The sequence below is a fragment of the Macrobrachium rosenbergii genome, chromosome 56 (assembly GCF_040412425.1).
Source record: "Macrobrachium rosenbergii isolate ZJJX-2024 chromosome 56, ASM4041242v1, whole genome shotgun sequence".
Taxonomy (NCBI): domain Eukaryota; kingdom Metazoa; phylum Arthropoda; class Malacostraca; order Decapoda; family Palaemonidae; genus Macrobrachium; species Macrobrachium rosenbergii.
The window spans coordinates 50,108,587-50,131,020 of NC_089796.1; the positions used below are offsets into that span (position 1 = coordinate 50,108,587).

Here is a 22,434-nt window from a genome sequence, read left to right on the forward strand (position 1 = left end):
TCTATGGTAATTAAGGCTGATTCTAGTTTAAACCAGGATTTTTAGGGGCCACTTATTGGTCCAGCATTTTTTATTTCAGCACCCAGTTGGTCCCACTGATCCTGGACTATTGTAATTGTACTGTACCTGAAATTAAATCTAGACTTAGGACCTACACACCAACAAAATCATCACACACAATACATGGTAAATTTAACTCAAGTCTACATTTAGTACATTTTCATACCTGTAAATTAACAAGTTGGGCTTCTTTTGCTACTGTCTGGACTTTCTGAGCTAAATGATTAGTTCGGTGAGCTAACAGCATATCTTGAGTTTTACGGTCAAATAGCTGATTTAAAGGAGGTGCAACTGTAGCTATGTACCTCTCACCAAGCCAAACCACAGAGGCTGTCAGTGTAATGCAAGGGATCTAAAAAATAAAAAAAAATGGTTACAGTAAAATTGCAACTTTATGCTATGAAAATATTCTAACTTCATGTTTTTAACTAAAAACAAATGGTCTTACTTTATAAAAAAATATATATATATAATTATTATATATATATTATATATCATATACATAGAGTATATATATATATATATATATATATATATATATATATATATATATATATATATATATATATATATATATATATATATATATAGCTTAAATTGTGACTGATACTAATTAATAACTTTTTTAAGAAAAGGGACACCTATTCAAATTTTACCAATGATAAGATATAGCATCACAAAAATAAAATCTATTAACAGAATTTTTCAAAGAAAATATGGTATGAATCAGTTATTGTATATTGAAAGGAGGAAGCATGAAAAAACAAAGTAATAAAAGACACTTTCCATGGCAAATGATTAATCATAAATAGCCTTATTCCATGCAAAACAGCTCTCCTGTTATATCACCAGGAAGGAACGTGAAAGACAAAGGCCTCAAAGTGCACATCCAGACCAAGCTCCATTTTCCTGTCAAATCTCATTCTTCCATACCAACCTTAACCGTGAAGAGAGAGCAAGATTGGAGGAGGGTGCTAAAACTAGGGTTAATGTGTTAGTATGAAAACGGTACTGTATTTTATTTAAAAACATTGTTAACATTATGAGTCAAATAATCATTAATAGCCTGAACTGCAATTTAGAAAAGAAAAAAACAATAAAAACTGCATCTTAAAGAGAAGAGAAGACTGCAAAGTTAAAAGTCTGGTCCCTCTCAGAAGAGTCTGGCTTGTGGCCCTGATTGTGAGAAATTACATATCGTTATGTAATTCTGCACACTTCCATACAGCAACTGAAGTCTTAAATTCCAAGAAGAGAAACTCACCTGTCACTTGAGATGTGAAGGTAAATTCTAGGAAAACATGCCAAAAACATGAGGAAGAAGAGGATGAGAGGCTCACATCCCTTCCACCTGACAAAATTTAATCTGCAAAGACAATTTGTCCCAACAAGTATACCTCAAAAGATTTATCAACCTTAACTCCTACCTAAAACCTAGTGAAGGTGTTCTGATGTTAGAAAGTTCCTGCTCTAGGAATAGCAAGAGTGATCTAGACTGAACATAAAGGTCAGCAAAGATGAGAAAGGATGGAGTGCATGAGCCTTGATCTTGCTCTGGGAGAGATCTCCCTGTGAAACATGCAACTAAGGCCAAAAGTTAAGCTGATGAAGCCATTAGTAATCAAATTTCTTGAGACTGGGATATTCTTAAGGTCATTATGAAGAAAGAGGAAAGAATAATTTCTGAAGTCCTGAGTTTGCTGAGGACAGACCCTGATGGCTCTCACTGGAGAAGATAATGTCCTCATCTGAAGAGGCAGGTAAGCATGAATAGCCAAGAAATCTGCAGAAGAACCATGCCCCTCTGATTACTGAGTCTTGGCAAAAAACACTCTGGAGCAAACAAAAGTCCTACACAAGACCAATAGCCAGAATGACACTCTCCTCACAGCAGGATATGAAGCCCACTGAAACTGTTTTAAGTTTTAAGGGTCAAGTCCAGTATAACCTTGGTAGGCTGTGGGTAAACACAGGTAGGATATAGCCTACTGAACTGTGTCATTTCCTAGGGAGAGAAAAAGTATAGGCTGCATTTTTTTTTCAAAATTTATTTATAAAGTATATATTGCTACAAATATAGGGAAAAAAGAATAATATCAGTGTGTGTATAACTTCCTTGGCAGGCAAGTGATCAATGATTCAAGAATTACAGAAAAGCGATATTTATACTATCAGTATGTTGCCCGGTTTGCCTTTATTATATGTTATTTCTGGGCTTTGACCTGTGTCAGCCGGTGAAATTACCATCTAGCACACATTTCTAGGTAAATTTATTGCTAAACATACCAGAGAAAAGCTAAATGCAATGCTGGGGTTACTACCCCCAGTGCGAGCTCCATAAAATGGAGTCGTATATAAGGAAGGGTGAGTGTTGTCACTACCACAGGCCTCTGCCCTGTAGAGATATCCAATCTCAAAATCCCCAAAAGCGGTGTGCCGTTACAAAGCCCGCACCAGCTCCCCGAATACCAACAACTCAGCCGCCATATTGGCATTCCATTTTAGCACGCGCCAGCGCCTTGTTGTTTGTTTCAACGGAGTGCTCTTTTGTGTTTTTTCCGTGCGCTGGAATGTCTTCCGTCCAGGAATTTACTTCATCTAAGTTGAGTACCATCTCCTTTTGAGTTTTTTGGCATTTTGAGACCTTTTATTTAACCTCTAATTCGATAATTACGGGGTTGAATATGACGCTGGCCTCGGCCGCCTCTCTCTGACCACACGTGACCTTCAGTCTTCGTTTGGTTTAATAGTATGATTCTGTCCCTTTGCGGTATGATAATATGTTTTAACTGTGTGTTTTTTACACATTTTCATATTCGCTCCTTGTCGGAGTCATTTTCTTCCGAATTATCCCTTCCCTGGGGAGGCGCGGGTCCTTGCTTATCGTAGGCTATGAGGTTTCCCCCTCACGCCTTTGTGATCATAATTCCATGTTCTCCTTGGACCCGTTCCTCCTCCAGCACACGGGTATATTCTCTGAGATGGTGCTGTTATGCTATTTATATTTGCTAATTTTTAAGTTAACGGATGACATTTATATTTTTGGATTAATATTGTTACGCTTGAATGTAAGGGTCGGCCATTTTTCACCATCCGCATCCCATATGTCGCGAGTGGTTTGGCCCACCCTTCTACATGAGCCCTTTTATTATTTATGTTCTGTACAGATGTATATTATTTACTTTATATTTTTCATTGTTTAGTTAACTTTTAGTGTTACTTTAGTCAGATAGTTCCTGTGTTTGGTCTCCTAGGCTAGTCCTCCTGGCCGCTGATCGGCTTCGGAAGGTTAGTCTAGGAAGTTAGGCTCCCTTACGGCTCTTTGCTCCCTACTTCCCCAACCAGGTCGTTTTGAGGCTTGGAGGGAGTCATGGGTGGGTAGGAGAGTCCCATGTTCTGTGCCCTCCTGACGGTATCGTCTGGTTCGGATGGGGGTTATTAGGCCTGTGATTTCCCACCCTCTCCCTGTTTTGGCCTACCAACTCGGACTCTCGGGTCTTCGCAAGGTTAGGCTGGAATAGCGAGGGTCTTCTCATTCGTAGCCTACTCCTGTCCGAGCCGTCGATGTCAGGGTGGGCAACCTGGCATCGTGTGTCTCCCCCTCTCCTCCCCCCCCTCCCACCTCCACTTCCAGACCTCGGTTTGTCTTCCTACCCGTGTAAAAATTGTCATTAAGAAGCGAGCCTGGGGTAGAGGTTGCTCCGAGCCTTTTTCATATCGCTAGCCTAACAAATCCCTTACCCCTTCCTTTGCATTGGGTGGTTTTCCCTAGTTCTCCCCGCGCCAGGGACGCTGATCTCTTTCGACCGGCATCCTATGGGGAGTTCTTTTAGTGTCTAGGGGGTGCTTCCCCACTCCCTAGCCACCGCTATTGATTACCACCTCTTTGCAATTCCTTAGCATTTGGAGTGTAACCTAGTATTCTCCCCGCGTTCGGTAGTCGTTCTCCCATGATCGACACCCAGTGGGGGGGGGGGGTTGCTATCAGCGTCCAGGGGGTGTCCCCCACCCATCTGGCTGCTGCCGTAGGTTCCCTCCATTTGACTATTCCCTACCCTTTCCCTAGCATCAGACGCGTGACCGAGTTTCTCCCTGCCCAGGGTTGTCGTTCTCTTAAGACCGACTCCCCGTGGAGACTTAGTTCGGTATCCAGTTAGAGTTATCCACCTAACTGGCCTCCGTCTCGGTGTCCGCTCTTCTGCTAGCTGTTATTGCCCTTGTTTTTCCCTGTTTAACACAACTGGAACATTGACCATATAACCTGGGAATCTGTCTTGACTTTGGCCAGATCCTACCTCTGCCGAGTTTGTCGGGTCTCCCGTTACTCCCTCTTTAATATAACCACTCCAGTGGGTATGGTGTGTGGTTGGACGGCGTTCACCCCGCCTCCTCCGACGCCACCATAAGTATAGTGTAACTCGATTCTCCCGGCATCAAAGCAGAGTTTTATAATCAATGTCTCATAACCATTGTTTCTTGGCTAGTACTCGTTGTTAACCATTCCGTACTGTGTATTTAACATATCTCTACCGGACTGTGTCCGGAAGTATTTATGTAATCCATTATTTTGTTTATGACGCATGACCATAGGTTAAGGTTTTATAGTAGCACCGGAATTACTCCGGCGGTCCTTAACATTTTCACTCATGTATCTTATATATCATCCCCCTATTACCGGAATTAACTCCGGCGGGGTCTGACCGGACCATTTGCATGCTCCGTTAGTCATTTTTAAATTAAGACTCATCTCCGGCGACCCTACTCCGGCGTGCCTTATTAGCATACTCATGTACCGTCCGTCCACTTACAGATGGTACGTTGTCAGGAGCATGGGTGCACGGCGGTCCTGCAGCAGTCCTGTGGACACAAAGTGTGTCGTTCCCACTCCGGCTGCGCGGTCCAAGTGGGGGACCTGATCGTCTGGCACCCTGACGGATGTGAGGTGTGCTACGCTCTTTACGAGTGAGTGTTGGATGAGTCGGTAAGCTGCATGTCCACTAATCGTTATTCTCTCTTGAGTTTGTGGCCTTTATTGATATTTATATTGACAGTTGGGGGATTTTGTTAGTAAGCACTCCCCTCCTTTCAGGCCGACTGCAGCTCCTGCGACTCTTCGCTGTCGACCCTCAAGACCTGGGTCAGTGGTTTCGGGAAGAACATCGCGTCGGGGAAGCCCTACGTTCTGTCAGAGGAGATCTGCAATCTCCTTTACCCCGGCGCCCAGATCTCAGCGGCCGTCCCGGCGGAAGTAGCCGCCCCCTTGATCGCTGGGATCCGAGAGATGACGGAGCCCTCCCACGAGGAAGAAGCCATCTGCGGAGAGGTAGCAGAGGAGGTTGCGGCGATAAACATCAACCTCGAGCCTATGAGCGTCGACCCAGACCACCAGGTTGCAGGTAAGGGGGTAAGTGAGGCAGATGTTTCTGATCCTCTTTTCACCTCTCCTTCCTCTTCTGTCTCTTCCTTTAGAGGATTCGAGAAATCCTCTTACCTTGAGGACAGGTCAAGGTCTACTGTCCCCGAGGTAAAGTCTGTGAAAACCAAGACCTTATCAAAGTCCTTCAAACACCAGAGGTCCCACCCCGGAGCTCCCTCGAAGTCGTCACGGGCCCCTAGCCCCATGCCATCTACGAGCAAGGACCCCCCTCTGGAAAGGGATCAAAATCGAGGCAAAGTAAGGCGAGTCCCCCTCGTCCTGACTTTGACCCGGAGGCGTTCGCGGAACTTCTTATGAAGAAGTTCGATAAAAGGGTGGAGGCCAGGATTAGCGAACTCTCCTCCCAGTTGGCTTCGGGCCTGAAGTCATCTGATGATTCTGTTCAATCCCTAGCAGAAAAGGTACAGACCCAGCAGAGCTTGCTCTCTGGGTTTATGCGCGCCGGAGCAGCAGCTCAGTCTTACGCTGTTCCGGACGCTTCCGGTCTTCCTCCCTTTGATAAGGGAAACCCTTGGCACCTGGCTCTTCATGCTCCTCAGCATGAAGATACCCTCACCATTGAAGGACTGGGTACTCGCAGGTTGGAGGAGCTGGAGTTCTTCCCACCTGATCTAGTGCCTCCTTACCCAGGGTATGCCAGGCTTACCGACGAAGCCTGGATAAGGTCGGATAAGGTCCCGAAGGAGACTGTCATCTTCCCGAGGGACCAGGCACAATCCACCCTGTTGCGCACGCTTACAGAGTGGGAGGCCGAGAACACGAAACTCACCCCTGTCAAGGGGACGTTTACGATGTTCTCGGTGAGGGATGCTATCCCAACCCCCTGCACGACTAAGGTAGCTCTGATCACCAGTCAGGCAGGCATCGAGGGCAAGCCCCTTCCACAACTCCGGGAGACAGATCCCACCTCTCTCGTCTTCCCCGGAGACTGAATTTTGGAAGGGAGCTCCAGCCACCTTTACAGTGGGAAGACTCGACCCGGACTGCGCTTCTTCCCTCTTCAGTGAGCAGCTTCCCAAACTCCCGGAATCTCTCCTGAAGGCCGAATCAGAAGCCAAGACTAGGTTGAGTCGGTCCCTGCATTCCCTGACTTTGGAGGAGGCAACTTCGGTTGTCTACAATGAAGACACCCTCTTCCAGGTCCTTACCAAATCCCTCCTGGCGGGATTCCAACAGGACCTGTATGACTTCATAGTGGCTTGCATGAATTGCCGAAAACACATCTTTGCGGCAGCCACTATAAGGCACGAGCCCAATAGGCTCATGAAGAGCTCTGTTTTGGGGGCTAATCTCTTCCCGCAGGAAGAAGTAAATACAGTCCTGGCAGAGGCAACCAGGGCAAACCAAAGCCTCCGCTCCTGCTGGGGTCTCCCCTACAAGCGGAAGCCAACGGAGTCCGCCGGACCTCATCCCAGACCTGGGAGGAGGTTCAAGAAGTTCAAGAGACCACATCCTCAGACTGTGCTGCAGGCTGTTCCGGTCACTCCAGCCGGCCAGCCTTCAACCTCTAGAGCGCAGCCTCAGCAACAGTATGTGTTGGTACAACCAGCCCAACACACGCTCACTTCCCCTTCGTATGTGACATCTCCAGCTTTCAATGCTTCATTTGAAAGACAAGGGGCATTTCGGGCGATCAACCGAAATGCCAGGGGAAGTAGAGCCAGAGGCTCTTTTAGAGGCAAATCGGCGTCCCGTTCCATCTCCCGAGGGAGGGGAGGCCGAGGTAGCAGAGGAGGTAGATCATCTCCTGCCCAGTGAGGCTCCTCAGGTAGGCGGGAGGTTGTATCTCTTTCGGGACCAATGGGCCTTCAGTCCATGGGCCCACAGCATAGTCTCCAAGGGTCTGGGATGGAGCTGGAGCAGAGGCCCTCCTCCGCTAGTCAGATTTCATCAGTCACTGTCCAAAGCCCTGCAGGACTTTGTGAAGGACCTGCTCCAAAAGAGGGCTATAAAGAAAGCAAGACACCTGAAGTTTCAGGGCAGACTGTTCAGCGTTCCAAAGAAAGGCTCCAGTCAGCAAAGAGTAATCCTAGACTTGTCTCGTCTCAATTTATACATTCAACGCGACAAGTTTCGCATGCTTACAATCTCACAGGTACGGACCCTACTTCCCCGTGGAGCCGTAACCACCTGTATAGATCTTTCAGACACCTATTATCACGTCCCGGTTGCGAGAAGATTCTCTCCTTACCTGGGGTTCAGACTAGGAAAGCAAGCTTACTCGTTCAGAGTCATGCCATTCGGGCTCAACATAGCCCCCAGAATTTTCACCAAACTGGCAGATACAGTAGTCCAACGCCAGCGAATGTCGGAAAGCAACAGCCATAGTAATCGGTTTTCTGGAATCTCTAGGCTTCCAAATAAACAGGGAGAAATCCCGCCTAGTTCCGGAGACCCGTTTTCAATGGTTGGGGATCCAGTGGGACCTGGACTCTCACAAACTGTCTCTTCCGCCAGCCAATCGGAGAGAAATAGCCAAAGCAACCAGGCAATTCCTCAAGAACAGGAAAGCTTCCCGCCGTACCCAAGAAAGGGTCTTAGGTTCCCTTCAGTTCGCTTCGGTAACAGATCTGCTTCTGAAAGCCAAACTGAAAGACATAAACAGAGTGTGGCGGAGACGTGCCAACAACAGATTCAGAGACAAGGTGTCCCTAATTCCGCCAGTGTTGAGAAAGAGACTCCCGCCCTGGACAACAGTCAAGTGCTTGTCAAAATCAGTAGTCCAGTGCTTGTCAAAATCAGTAGCGCTCCAGTTTCCCCCTCCGGCATTGGTAATTCAAACCGATGCTTCTCTGAGCAGGTGGGGAGGATATTCTCAACACAAGAAAGTGCAAGGAACGTGGTCCACTGTGTTCCGTCAGTTCCATATCAACATTCTCGAAGCAATGGCAGTCTTTCTAACCCTAAAGAAACTGCGTCCAACCAGACTAATCCATATCAGGTTGGTTTTGGACAGTGCAGTAGTGGTGCACTGCATAAACAGGGGAGGCTCCAAGTCGAGCCGGATCAACCAAGTAATGATAGCAATATTCTCCCTAGCAAACAAGCACCAGTGGCATTTGTCAGCTACCCATCTGGCAGGAGTACGGAATGTCATTGCAGATTCTCTGTCCAGAACAACTCCGCTGGAGTGGGAATGGTCCCTGGACAAAACATCATTCGAGTGGATTTGCAGTCAGGTCCCAGGTCTCCAGGTAGATCTGTTTGCCACAGAAAGCAACCACAAACTTCCATGTTGTGTGGCCCCCAACCTGGACCCTCTGGCTCACTCCACAGATGCAATGTCAATAGATTGGAACATGTGGCAGAGGATCTACCTGTTTCCTCCAGTGAACTTGTTGATGAAAGTTTTACACAAGCTCAGGACATTCAAAGGTCATGTGGCCCTGGTAGCACCCAACTGGCCGAAGAGCAACTGGTTTCCTCTTCTTCTGGAGCTGAAACTCCGGTGCATACAAATCCCCAGGCCAAAATTGACACAAATAGTACAAAATCAGACTGTGTCAGCTTCCTCAAGAATTCAAAATGCCCTAGCTTTATGGATTTCATGAAATTCGCAGCTCAGAAAGATGCTAACATTGACCCTGTTAATACACTGTTCTTTGAATCAGACAAAAGGGAATCTACCCTCAGACAATACGACTCAGCAGTCAAGAAATTAGCATTATTCCTGAAAGAATCTGAAGCTAAAGAAATGACCACATAACCTTGCAATTTCGTTCTTCAGGTCATTATTTGAAAAAGTTCTAGCCCTAGTACTATTACTACAGCCAAATCAGCTTTAAAAAAGATATTTTTACATGGCTTTAATATTAACTTAACAGACTCATATTTTTCATCAATTCCTAGAGCATGCGCTCGTTTGAGACCAGCAACCCGCCCACACACGGTTTCCTGGTTCTTAAATGACGTTTTTAAATTAGCATCAGATACTGATAATCAGAAATGTTCATTCTTAAGTCTGTTAAGGAAGACCTTATTCTTAATCAACTTAGCCTCAGGTGCTAGAATTTCTGAGCTGTCCGCTCTCTCTAGAGAACCTAACCATGTCGATTTCCTCCCGTCAGGAGAAGTTCTGTTAGCCTCGGATCTCAAGTTTCTTGCTAAGAATGAAGATCCACAAGATAGGTGGTCCCCTTGGAAGGTTATCCCCCTTCCACAGGACCTGTCATTATGTCCAGTCACTGCTTTAAGGGCTTATTTAGACAGAACCTCTAATACAACATCAGGCCCTCTTTTTGTTAGGGAAGGTGGAGGTACTATTTCTTTGAAGGCCATCAGACAACAAATCTTGTACTTTATTAAACAAGCTAACCCGGATTCAGTTCCAAAGGTTCATGATATCAGGGCGGTGGCCACCTCCACTAATTATTTCCATTATATGAATTTTGATGATCTCAAAAAATATACGGGTTGCAAATCACCTTCAGTGTTCAAATGCCACTACCTCAAATCTCTAGAGGCCCTAAAATTTTCCACTGTGGCAGCAGGAAGCATTGTCCCTTCCTCTGGTGATCACACTTCGCATTCCTAACTGTTCTGTCACTCTCCCTCTCGCCTACCTGCCTCGTTTACTCCCCTTACCGTCTTCCTTGGGTCAGGCATACTTCACAGCCTGACTCCTGACCATGTTACATATTGTCTGTTGTCCCTTTTTGTTAGTGTTTAAGTCATTTATAACCATATTCTAAATTACTGTATTATATGTTTGCTTTGGGGCATGGTTCCCCTGACTTGTTATTCCATGTTTTGTAATAGAGATTTTTTCTGCTTGGGTAATTAAAACTCAGTTTTTAATCATAGTTTTATTTCTCTCCATCACAGTAGTTTTCAAGAGCTTCACCAAGCTGGTATGTTTAATTCTCTGTTATGATTTCACCGGCTGACACAGGTCAAAGCCCAGAAAAGGGATTTTTACAAAGGAAAAATCTATTTCTGGGGGAAGACCTGTGTCACCCGGTGACCCACCACTGTTCCTCCTTTCCCCCCCTGGGTAAAATACCAAGCTTGGGGGGTGCTAACCTGGAATGCCAATATGGCGGCTGAGTTGTTGGTATTCGGGGAGCTGGTGCGGGCTTTGTAACGGCACACCGCTTTTGGGGATTTTGAGATTGGATATCTCTACAGGGCAGAGGCCTGTGGTAGTGACAACACTTACCCTTCCTTATATACGACTCCATTTTATGGAGCTCGCACTGGGGGTAGTAACCCCAGCATTGCATTTAGCTTTTCTCTGGTATGTTTAGCAATAAATTTACCTAGAAATGTGTGCTAGATGGTAATTTCACCGGGTGACACAGGTCTTCCCCCAGAAATGGATTTTTCCTCTGTCAAAATCCCTTTATTGTGTTTTTTTGTAATTTTAATATTAAGCCGCTTAAGCAGTAATTTGTAACTTCTCGTCTCCTTCTGACCGTTGTTAGCTCGTTTAACTTTTGTATTAACAATTGTTTTTGTTTTTACATGGTTGGTGGGTGCTTGGTCTCTCCCCTGTGAAGAGGGGTGCTCAAAAGCTCTTTTGTGGAGGGCAGACAGTCTCTTCCGAGCCATCACTTCAAGGCATGTGGATTGTTTGCGGCTGCTTTGGTATACAGTTATTGATCTGTTTTCCACCACTTTGGCTCACAGCCATTAACTTGGGGAGCACCTGCCCTTATTGACTGCTGTCAGCTCTATTGATTTAGCCATCCTTCTCTATACTGTATGTGGAGGATTTGCTTTGCATCCATCATTGCCTTTGGTTCAGTTATACTACCAAGGGGACCTCGCAGCTTGCTGGTAAGGTGATATTGTTGATATTATCAGCAGTTTGATGTGATCATGGCATTTTGGGGCATTACTGCTGCCTGTTTTGGCCCTGTGAACCAAGACAACCTGAGACACCTCCAGATGTGGAGTTTGGTTCTTGCCTTCAGGAGGAGACAGTGGAATGCTTTTTGTTCCTCTCATACTTTCTGGACCACCTGTGTAACTGTGGATGTATTGCTTTCTTACAGTAATAGTATAAGTGTGTTTTTGTTTATTATATCTAAGGGCATTTGTGTTTTTGGTTACTTATGTATGTATTAAGAGGTTCAGGTGTCATTTCTGCCTAATTTTTATGTATTAAATATGGTTTTTTTCTGTGTTTATTGGCCCCCTTGAATAGTCTTGCACATTTAGTGGTTAGTTTTGGCATATGACTCCACTCATTGTGAACTTCATCGTAGGTAAGCGAATATTGAACGGCATTTTAAGAATATAAAGTGTGTAGATGTCGAAGCATGCCATTACAAGTGGCAACCATGTTGACAGGATAATTTGATCCTTTGTATTTGCTTGGGTGTGCAAGATTTATTCTTCGTGGGTTTTTTGTTAGGCAGCATATTTTCACTTCCTCTAATTTTGTGTTGGGTAATTTGTTGTTGTGTGTGATTTTTGGGTCTAATTTTTGTCATGTGGTTTTGGTGTATATTGCATTGTGGCGGAATTCAAACCCACAAACAAAACAACAAACAACACTCACCCTGATCTTCGGTTGCTGGAGATGGATAAAGGCCGCCGAACAACCACAACCGCAAAACAACCACAAACACAAGGAAATACAAAAAAAAAAACGGAACACACACACAAATAAACAGCACACCAACAAGAAGACCAACAACTCCGAGAAAAGCATACGACAAAAAACTGTCCCACACAAGAACCACTGACCGCACTAGCTCTGACTAAAGACTCAAAAAAGACTGCCTTCAAAACCGAAAAATCCTCACACACACATTCCACAGACAGACAGCGCCAAACAAACTAACGACCTCATCCCTCTTCCAACAACCAAGCACTCACTTACGACAATTACACTCTCTCACTCTCTCTCTCTCTCTCTCTCTCACAAAACGTTGGGAAATGCTAAATAAAAACAAATTTATTCATCCCTCTATATTTCTCCCCCTTTTAGCATTTCCCAACCAACACCTTTCACACCTCTTTCAAATCGCTTTACGCAACACCCACGGATGCTCACTAGCAGGTCCTCTAGATCGCGTTATGGGCACGCAATCATTCTCTCAGAATCACTCTCTCTTCTAGCAACATTCAAACTCACATCATCTCCTCCATTCTCTCTCAGATTCACGCTATCTTCTTCACTATTACCACTCTCAATTTCATCCACAATCTCATCTATACCCTCTAACTCGTTCCCAAATACCTCCCCAATTCTTCAACTAACCCATCCCATTCGCTCATTGACCTTTCCAATTCTTGCAACGATTCATTCATGCTTTCAATCACTCGTATATTACTGCTACGCTCTCTTATTCTTACACTTTCGCTCACCTCCAACCGTTCACTAACCCCTACACGTTCAGTCAACTCAGTTATATCAAACCCACATATGCTATACGTTCTATCCATACCATCCCATTCATCCGTATTACACGCTTTATCACTCATTTCCACTTTGGCACTCACACCCCATCACACAACTTCTACGACCATTCAGTTTACTTTACGTTCTTCCCTTTCTTACGTTTCCTACCATACTCTATCAAAACAAACTGCTGATCCTCATGCAACAACCCCTCACGTACATGCATCACACGCACCGCTTGCATCCTGGAGGACCCACCCATTTGAACCCCTTCACACTCAGTTTCCCGAATTCGCTGTCACAGTCACCCTCTTTCGTCTACATACACTTGATACATGCCCTTCCATTCCACATTCGTCACACTTCACTCTCGGTTCTGAACACATTCTCGCATAATGCCCATTCTTACCACAGTTGCCACATATTACATTCACTCGGGTACCCCTACAACCATTAGCAATATGACCCACCTGTCCGCACCGGTAGCATTTAACCCCATCTTTCGTACACTCCCTTACCAAATGTCCCGATTGCCCACACCAAACACGCTCCTAAAGCCCACCTACACTCATTCTTTGTATGTCCTTCCTTTCCACATCTAAAACACTTCGCTCGACTTCCACTCACCGACCTTCCCTTTGTACACTACTATCCCTAACCCGTCCAACCCGTTGTTCCCTTTACAAACCCATCATTCATCCTCACTGGCACCTCTACATTACTTGCTCTTACACTCCTATCTATTACACTATCGGCCATTCTCATTAGGCCCCTCAACACTGCATCCCTAAAGCTTCCGAACTCTGGTACTCTCTCATCTACCCCAGCCCTTACACTTACACTTCTGCTCTCTTTTATAACCCTGTCAAGCTCATAATCTTCTACAATTTCCAAAATTTCTCCCCAAGTCAACCTTTCATTCGTCCATCTTTTCTTCTCCTTCCGCTTCAAGTTCACAAATTCTCTAACTCCATCTGGCACTGTCCCTAACAACTTCCGTACTAACTCCTTACATTCATCTATCCCATCATCCCCAAACTTCTTCCTTGCCAACGTCTCCAGCCTACAAGCATACAGTGACAAGGTTTCCCCAGCTTTCATTCTTGCCTCATCAAATTCATTCTTCCTCTTATACTTAACACTCGCTTTCATACGCCTCGCTTGCTCAACTAGTCTAGCTTTCACCTTGGCATACTCAACATCCCCACACTCATAATAACCCTATACATATCAAGCAAAAACCCAGTCAAATATTCTCCTAATTCTCGTGCCCACACTCTCTTACTTTCCCCATACTTATCCTGACAAAACCTTTCATACTCCCTAAAGAAATCATGCACATCCCTACTTCCATACTCATTATACTTTTCACACCGGGTACCTCCCTCACATACATAGCCTTTCTCACTTCTTTCTCACTTTCACTCTCACTTTCGCTACTTTCACTCTGTCCTTTCATACCCTCTTCCGAATACAAAGAGTCCACTTCCGACTTACATTCATCTTACTCATTACACTCTTCTTCCCCCTCTTTTATCCACTTTTATCCACTCGCCTCCATCCACCTCACTATCACTACTGCCTTCACCCTCTCCCTTCTTTCCGGCCTTTCCCACTTCCTTACTCTTCTTACCAGTTTCCTTTCCTTTCCCTTCTTCCCTTTTTCTTCCCCTGACTTATCCTTACTTTCCCTCTGTTCCTTCCCTTGCTTTTCATTCCCCTTTTCCTTACCCTGCCTTTCATTCCCTCGTTTCTTACTTCCTATTCCCATATCACTTTCATCACTTACGCTTCCATTCACTTCTTCCTCCTTTTCTTTCTCTCTTGCCCCTTCACACGTTCCAGAGAACCTGCCTCCAACAGCCCCTTCTCCAAAAACACCCTTGAACATACCTTTCACCATTTCTTCCACACCTTTCATCATTCCCTCCAACTTTTTATCCATCCTCTCTTCCATTCTCTCTTCGGACTCTTTCATCTCCCCTTTCATTTCTTCTTTTGCACTTCTTAGCATTCCTCCCATCTCCTCCAACTGACTCCTCAACTCCTCATTCTCACCCCTCAGCCTCCCATTCTCCTCCTCCAGCCTGCCCTGAGTTCCCTAGCCACTGGAGTTCCTCTCTCAGTTTCTCTATCTCACTCATCCTGACCTCTTACTCTCACTCGACCCACCACAAACAATCTTAACGGCTATTTTACAACAGCCCCACGTTGGGCGCCAAATTTATGTGGCGGAATTCAAACCCACAAACAAAACAACAAACAACACTCACCCTGATCTTCGGTTGCTGGAGATGGATAAAGGCCGCCGTAACAACCACAACCGCAAACAACCACAAACACAAGGAAATACAAAAAAAAAAAAACGGAACACACACACAAATAAACAGCACACCAACAAGAAGACCAACAACTCCGAGAAAAGCATACGACAAAAACTGTCCCACACAAGAACCACTGACCGGCACTAGCTCTGACTAAAGACTCAAAAAAAGACTGCCTTCAAAACCGAAAAATCCTCACACACACATTCCACAGACAGACAGCGCCGTAAACAAACTAACGACCTCATCCCTCTTCCAACAACCGAAGCACTCACTTACGACAATTACACTCTCTCTCTCTCTCTCTCTCTCTCTCTCTCACAAAACGTTGGGAAATGCTAAATAAAAACAAATTTATCCATCCCTCTATAGCATTATGGCTACTTTTGATGTAATGGAACTTCTTAGTGGAGAGGGGTGACAAGACAGGCTTGTAGCACTAAATAAGCCTGAGTTAGAGGTGGCAGCTGATATTTTTACATTGAATACACAACTACGGTTAAGAAAGGGGTGTTATTATTGGAAGTATAAGAAAAGGTGGAGGAGATAAAGACTAAAGGTGAACAGGTGGTTAAGCAGTCGGAAGAGGTAATATCTGTAGAAGTGTTGGATAGGCAGATAAAATTGAAGCAGATGGAAATTGATCTGCAAAGGTTAAAAGCGGACGAGAGAGAAAAAGAGAGACAGCACGAGATTACCCCAAACACTCTAAAAAATGTGGGTTCTTCTCCTTCTTCTCCTTCTCAGAATAGGTCAGTACCACCTAGTATTAATTTGGTAGAAGCTCTTTAGTTTGTCCCGAATTTTCAGGAAAATAATGTTGCTGAATTTTTTATGTCCTTTGAAAGGATTGCCACAAGGTTGGAGTGGCCCCAGATATATTGGACCTCTCTAATTCAAAGTAAATTATTGGGAAGGGCACAGAAAGTTTGTCACCCTTGATGAGGATTTGTCGTCTGATTACGACAGTGTTAAGGCCACTGCATTAAAGGCTTATGAACTCATTCCCGAAGTGTATAGGCAACGCTTCAGGAATTTGCAGAAAGGTAGGGACCAGACATTTGCAGAGTTCACCAAGTGCTAAGAGCAATATGCTGGCGACTGGCTAAGTCCAAGGAGGTGGTTGATTTTATCAAATTAAGGGAATTAATGTTGGTGGAGGAGTTTAAGAGGTGTGTGCCTGATAAATTGAAGGTGCACCTCGAGGAACTAAAACTTGATACCCTTCAGGGGGCGGTCATCGCTAGCGATGAGTACCTCCTCTCTCATAAAAATGTATTAGGGGAGGTATCCAGAGTGAGCAATCTGGATGGGTGAGAGTAAGTGGGAGTAATAATTATAATAATAGCAGTAAGGTGCAGGATAATTTTAACTATAATAATAATACTTGTATTTCTCCCAACAGCGGTAACGGAATCAAATTTTTATAACCCTGAAAAGGTAAAATCGATGACCTGTTCCTTTTGTAGTAAGAAGGGATACATCAAAAGTACGTGTTTTGCCCTCATGAAGTAAAAAAAAAGGCTAAGGGAAGACCGGTGATGAGTGTGAACAGGAAGGAGAGGGAATCAGTTCCAACAAGAATCACACACCAATGACTATGTTGTAGTAAATCCTTAGAGCCTTTTCAGAAATATTTGTCCCCTGGTCCGCGTAGTCTCTAATTCTTCGGGAGGCATTGCCTAATAACTTTGTTGAGTAAGGAGTTCGTATTGCTGAGTGGTTTTCCCGATAAGGTTAGGTCATAACATATTGGAAATTTGTATTTACCTTGTCCTTCCTTTGCAGGGAATTTAAAATTGGCCATTGTTGAAAAATTTCCTGTTAAGGCTGTCAATGTTGTTTTGGGGAATGATGTTGCCCTTGAGAATAAGACTTTCCCAACATTGATAATGCCTGATAATGAAGCAGCTGTAGTCACTCATTCTGGGTCTAGAATTGTTGACGCTGCAGAGTCAACAATTGATGCACATTTGAGTAGTTTAGATCGTAGTGATAGCATAGTTATAGGAGATATTAGGAGTTTGAAGGATAAACCTAACTTGTCAGTAGAGGAGCTTATTAAGGTTAAAAAAAAAAAAAGGATTTTCAGGATCTTCCTACTGAATCAGGTGAAGTATCTGATTTGATTGTCCCCAAATTTAAGATAATCAGAAATATTTTAGATAGGCTAAGTAGACCTAAAAATGTGACTAATGATGATCATGAGATTTTGAGACAGATTATGGTTCCTTTTGTTTACAGGAATGAGCTAATGACTTTAACCTTTGAAAATGGCTTGGCTGGTCATTTTGGCATTCATACTCTGCTAGTAAGTTGCTTTTGGATTAATATAATAATAATAATAAGCAAAATATAAGCAGTCCCCAGTTCTTGGCAGGGGTTCCGTTCTGACAGCATGACAATACTGTTAGCGAAAATCGCCAATAACTGAAAATTGGCGATTTCTGGCCTGATAACCAGATATTGGCGTCTCTGATAGGTAAGTTTCGAAGCCAATACCTGATTATCAGTGTTAAACCGCTTACCGGTGCCGAAAATCGCTTACCAACACCGATAAACCACCTACCGACACCGATATACCGCCTACCAATGACGATAAACTGCCTACTGACGCCAATAAACTCCTTACCGGAGCCAAAAATTGCTTACTGGCACCAAAAATCTGGTTAACGATGTCATTAACAAAGCATTGTAAAACCGAAATGCTGTTAATCAATGCAGCCGATAAGTGGGGACTGCCTGTATAAACATAGCTGTATTGTTTAACCTTTGCAAATGATTACATACTTCTCTCCAGAAAATATTTCGGTTTTTAGAATATCGGATAAGAGATCGTAAACCTGTATACATATTTTGCTGTGTTTACATTAATATTAATATTTTAAAATGAATAAATCACTGTTATAAGCATTTTAGGGGTGTACATACTTAAAAGTAAACTAACCGTTGTGGGAGGGTAATGTAAGATGACTTTGGGTGTTTTGGGATGATGGTTTGGGGTGTATTTTTGTTTGAAATGATATTAAATTGTTTTAGTATGGTAATTTAACATGTATTTTTGTTTGAACTATTAAATTAGGTAGCGAGCTCTTAAAATAGGCAGTTATAAACATTTTAGCTTTAAGGGGTACAGGGTATAACTATACTTTACAGCAAAAACACACATTCACATATACAGTATATACAACGATATATCAGAGTTTCATTTATACCGGCATAGGCTCAGACGCTTTTGTTCATTATCTGATGAGCTACTGTACTAAAAAATAAACAGATGGGATTAAAATATAAGTAAAAGAGGATTATCAAAATCAAAATAAAGCATCAAAAAATGGTCAGTGGAAACTGCTGAAAGAAGGCATACCAAGGGCAGCAGAAGTAGCATACTGAGCAACACTGGGGAAGAAATATAAAAAGAGACCGATGTGGAAACAAAATATATGATGGATAACTGAAGATCAGAGAGTCATCCATTTCTGGCAGATGAAAGGGACAGAAGATGACTGAATTGAAAGAAAAATGAAGGAGGCTAAAAGGCTGCTGGAAAAGAACACGAGTTGGGAGGACTGGAACCCAAACTCAATGCAGCTGAGAAAAAGAAACAAAAATCAAGGATAATAAACTGACTGACAAAAGATCACAACAGAGTAAAAGGTGCAAATCTTATAAAGATAAAAACTGAGTCTTGGTTCCAAAGAAAGAAACATGGAAACAGCTTAGGCATTATTATTATTATTATATTATTATTATTATTATTATTATTATTATTAATACTGTAATAAATGAATATGAACAGGATGTTGTTGGCACGACAAACACCAATAGAGAATATAATGTAAAAGAGCCCTTTGGAAGATGAAAAATATAAAACCCCAAGAGACACCTGGAATAACAAGCAATTTAATACAAGCATCAGGAGAGCTAATCATGTGAGCATACCATAATGTATGAAAACCTGATGAGGGAGAGATATGGCCAAAAGAGTGGGGAAAAGAGCTTTATAATAATCATGCTAAAAAAAATACTGGAGAAGGTGCTAGAAGAAAGGCTAAGAAAATTTATTAAAATCACTAACTGTCAGTCTGGCTTCGTGCTAGAGAAGTCAACAGCAACAGTCATAAAAAAATATAACAAGTACTGTACAAGTACACTTTATAGCAAGTACTGTACAAGTACAGTACCAAGCAAAGAGGAAGAGATTACAGCATATCATGTTTTTGGACTTTTAAACAGCATTTAGCAAGGTACCAAAATAAACAATTAGGATAATTCATTAAAATATAGTGACATTATTGCACCATAACACAAATTCTAAATAACAGTAGCACACCGAGATAACGGACCATGGTATATTGTACTTCCAGATGTATTGGTGTGAAATGGAAATATCAACTTGAGGGTTTTCACGTCCGGATTGAGCGCCAAACTATTTTTTCAAATCAAGCGCCAAAAGGAATGCTGGAAGTTTGAGTGAGGGAGAAAGCACACATCATCCACACATGAATACATGTTTATGCTTATGGTACACTGTAATTTCACTTTACAGTACTGTACTATACACTGTCCTGCAGTTAACCTGTTAAGCATCCTTTATGAGAGATGTTGCTGCTCCCATATCATCACATTTGCTAGCTTGCAGAGTGGTCATTTGGTCTATACTAATTTTAATGCTTTTTTTGTCTTCTTTTTTACACTGATATTAATTTTTGTATAAAAATATTAGGATAATAAATAATGTAGGATAAGAAAAGATGAAAGAATTTATTTTGCTTGTTTATATCCTAAAGGTTATAAGCTTGAAACATAAAAGGGGGAAAAATGATTCTTTCGAATGCCATTCCCTGAAACACTGAGCTAGTAGATTAATGAACTGTTTCATTTCATTTTCATTTGTGTTATACCATTTTAGTGTACTTGATATTGTAGGTAAACTTTCTATATATTCATCTAGAAACTGGATGGAAAATCTGTTTGTTACTGCTACAGCGTGCTCCATGACTTTATCAAAAAAACTTGTCAAAAAAACTCCATAGGGTTTCCCTTATCCTGAACACTAAATTTCACACCTTTGGGTGAACAAATTTTTGTGCTGATTATGGAAAAGGCGCCATTATTTCCTTTTATCGTAGTCATCATCATTCTCTGCAACGAGTAGTAATAATATCTCTTTAGGCAAAAGATTTTTCTTTCACTTTAGATTGCTCATTATAGGGTGATAAATGGGATCAAACAAAAAGAAATCAGTTGTCTACCAATGAACGCTAGAGGTGTAGTGGGAGGTGAAGGTCGTTGTCCTCTTGTCAGACTGTCTTTCCCCTACAAAAAAGTTGCCATTTACTGCTAATTGGCTCATTGTGTTACCAACTGACATTCCTACAATTTGTACATGAGGGATGAGCATTTCGTCTCAGAATTTGATAGTGCACCATCCTTGAAAGGGGTAGGATGTGTTATTCCGCTGAAGGTGTTGTGATGTGGGATGCAGCCGACCAAGATATGCCATCGATGACGCTTAACAGGTTAATAATAAGGCTTTTATCTTACTTTACAGGTACTGTTTGTTTATATAAATATACTATACAGCAAAAATAAAATGGAACGACTTCAATACTATGAGAAAAATGACCAACTCGAATAGTTGTCACACTTCTGTAAGACATTTATTTAATTTGCATTAAAGATTTATTTAATTTGTATTACAGTAAACATTTTATAGATATTTTGCTGTGTTTACAATAACATTATTTTAAAATTAGTAAATCATTGTTATAAGCACTTTAGGGGTGTATACTGTACACTTAAGAGTAACAGTTTTAGGAAGGTAATCTAAGATGACTTTGGGTGTTTTGGGATGATGGTTTGGGGTGTATTTTTGGTTGAACTGATATTAAACTGTTTTAGTACGATAATTTAACATATATTTTTATTTGAACTATTAAATTAGGCATTGAACTGTTAAAATAAGCAGTTATAAGCATTTTACAGTAGTTTAACGGGTACAGGGTATAAATATACAGGCAATCCCTGGTTATTGTCGGGTTTGGTTATCGGCGTTCCGGTTTTACAGGGCTTGTCTAGCGACGAAAATCGGCAATTTTTGGCGCTGAAAATTGCCGATTTCTGCTTATCGGTGCCAATAATTGGGTATTCGCACCGATACATACCTAACAGAGGTGTCGATAACCGAAAATTGCCAATTTTTAGTTATTGGCGCCTCTGTTAGGTATGTATCGGCGCAAATATCCAATTATTGGCACCGATAAGCGGAAATCGGCAATTTTTGGTGCCGAAAATTGCTGATTTCCGCTTATCGGTGCCGACAGTTGGGTATTTGCGCCGATACATACCTAATAGAGGCGCCGATAACCAAAAGTCGCCAATTTTTGGTTATCGGCGATTTTCGGTTATCGTCACGCCATCAGAACGGAACCCCGCCGATAACTGGGGACTGCCTTTACCTCTAATTTATGGCAAAAACATCCATTCATGTATATATACAACGATATATCAGAGTTTCTTTTATAGCTGGGTAGGCTCAGACACTTTAATCCGTTATCTCGGTGAGCTACTTTATAAGCAAGTGGCTGGTATGTCAGAAAAGGAATTTGAGATAAATGTTGGTGTCCATCAAGGATCATGTCTGAGCCCCTTGCTATTCATCACAGTTTTGGAGGAAGTTACAAAGGGGTACAGAAAACGAAGCCACTGAGAGCTGCTACAGCAGATGACCTAGTTTTAAAGTTTAATCTGAGGAGGAAATTGTGGAAATGTTTAAAAGATGAATGAGCATTAAAGAAAGGGGAGAACTGAAACTAACACACACAAATCAAAGCTTACGGTTACTTGAAAGGAAGAAATGCAGAAAGAACAGTCAAACAGTGGCAATTGTGAATACTGTAAGGTAGGTATGGGGGAGTAGTCTGTACCGAGTACCAAATTTTACAGATGATATCACAAGAAATGCTCAAGATAAAAAAATATACATGATATGAGACTTACACTGCCCAAAATGTATTAGAAGAGGGAATGGAGGAAAGATGAAAATGGAGAAATATCTTGTGGAAGTTGGGCAGGTCTTAGAACTAAGGGGTACAAAATTTCTGTTACTTTGGAGACACACTGGAATGTGAAATGGGTTGAAAGGGCAGTCATAAAAAGAACTGCTGCAGCCTGAATAAAATCAAAAGAGATAGCTAGACTACTGGTAAATGCCAACCTCCCACTATGTACTAGAAAAACCAAAGGCTTATGACAGGTAC

General features: G+C 42.6%; 1 protein-coding gene across 2 annotated transcripts in view; it reads right to left on the bottom strand.

Moving 5' to 3' along the window:
* SWIP (strumpellin and WASH-interacting protein) overlaps window positions 1-22,434 on the bottom strand; it is a 944,327-nt gene that overhangs the window by 696,054 nt on the left and 225,839 nt on the right. For both annotated transcript variants that reach the window (XM_067099922.1, XM_067099923.1), the window contains one exon: window positions 227-412. In XM_067099922.1, the coding sequence (XP_066956023.1) occupies window positions 227-412 (186 nt within the window). The remainder of the gene's footprint in view (window positions 1-226; window positions 413-22,434) is intronic.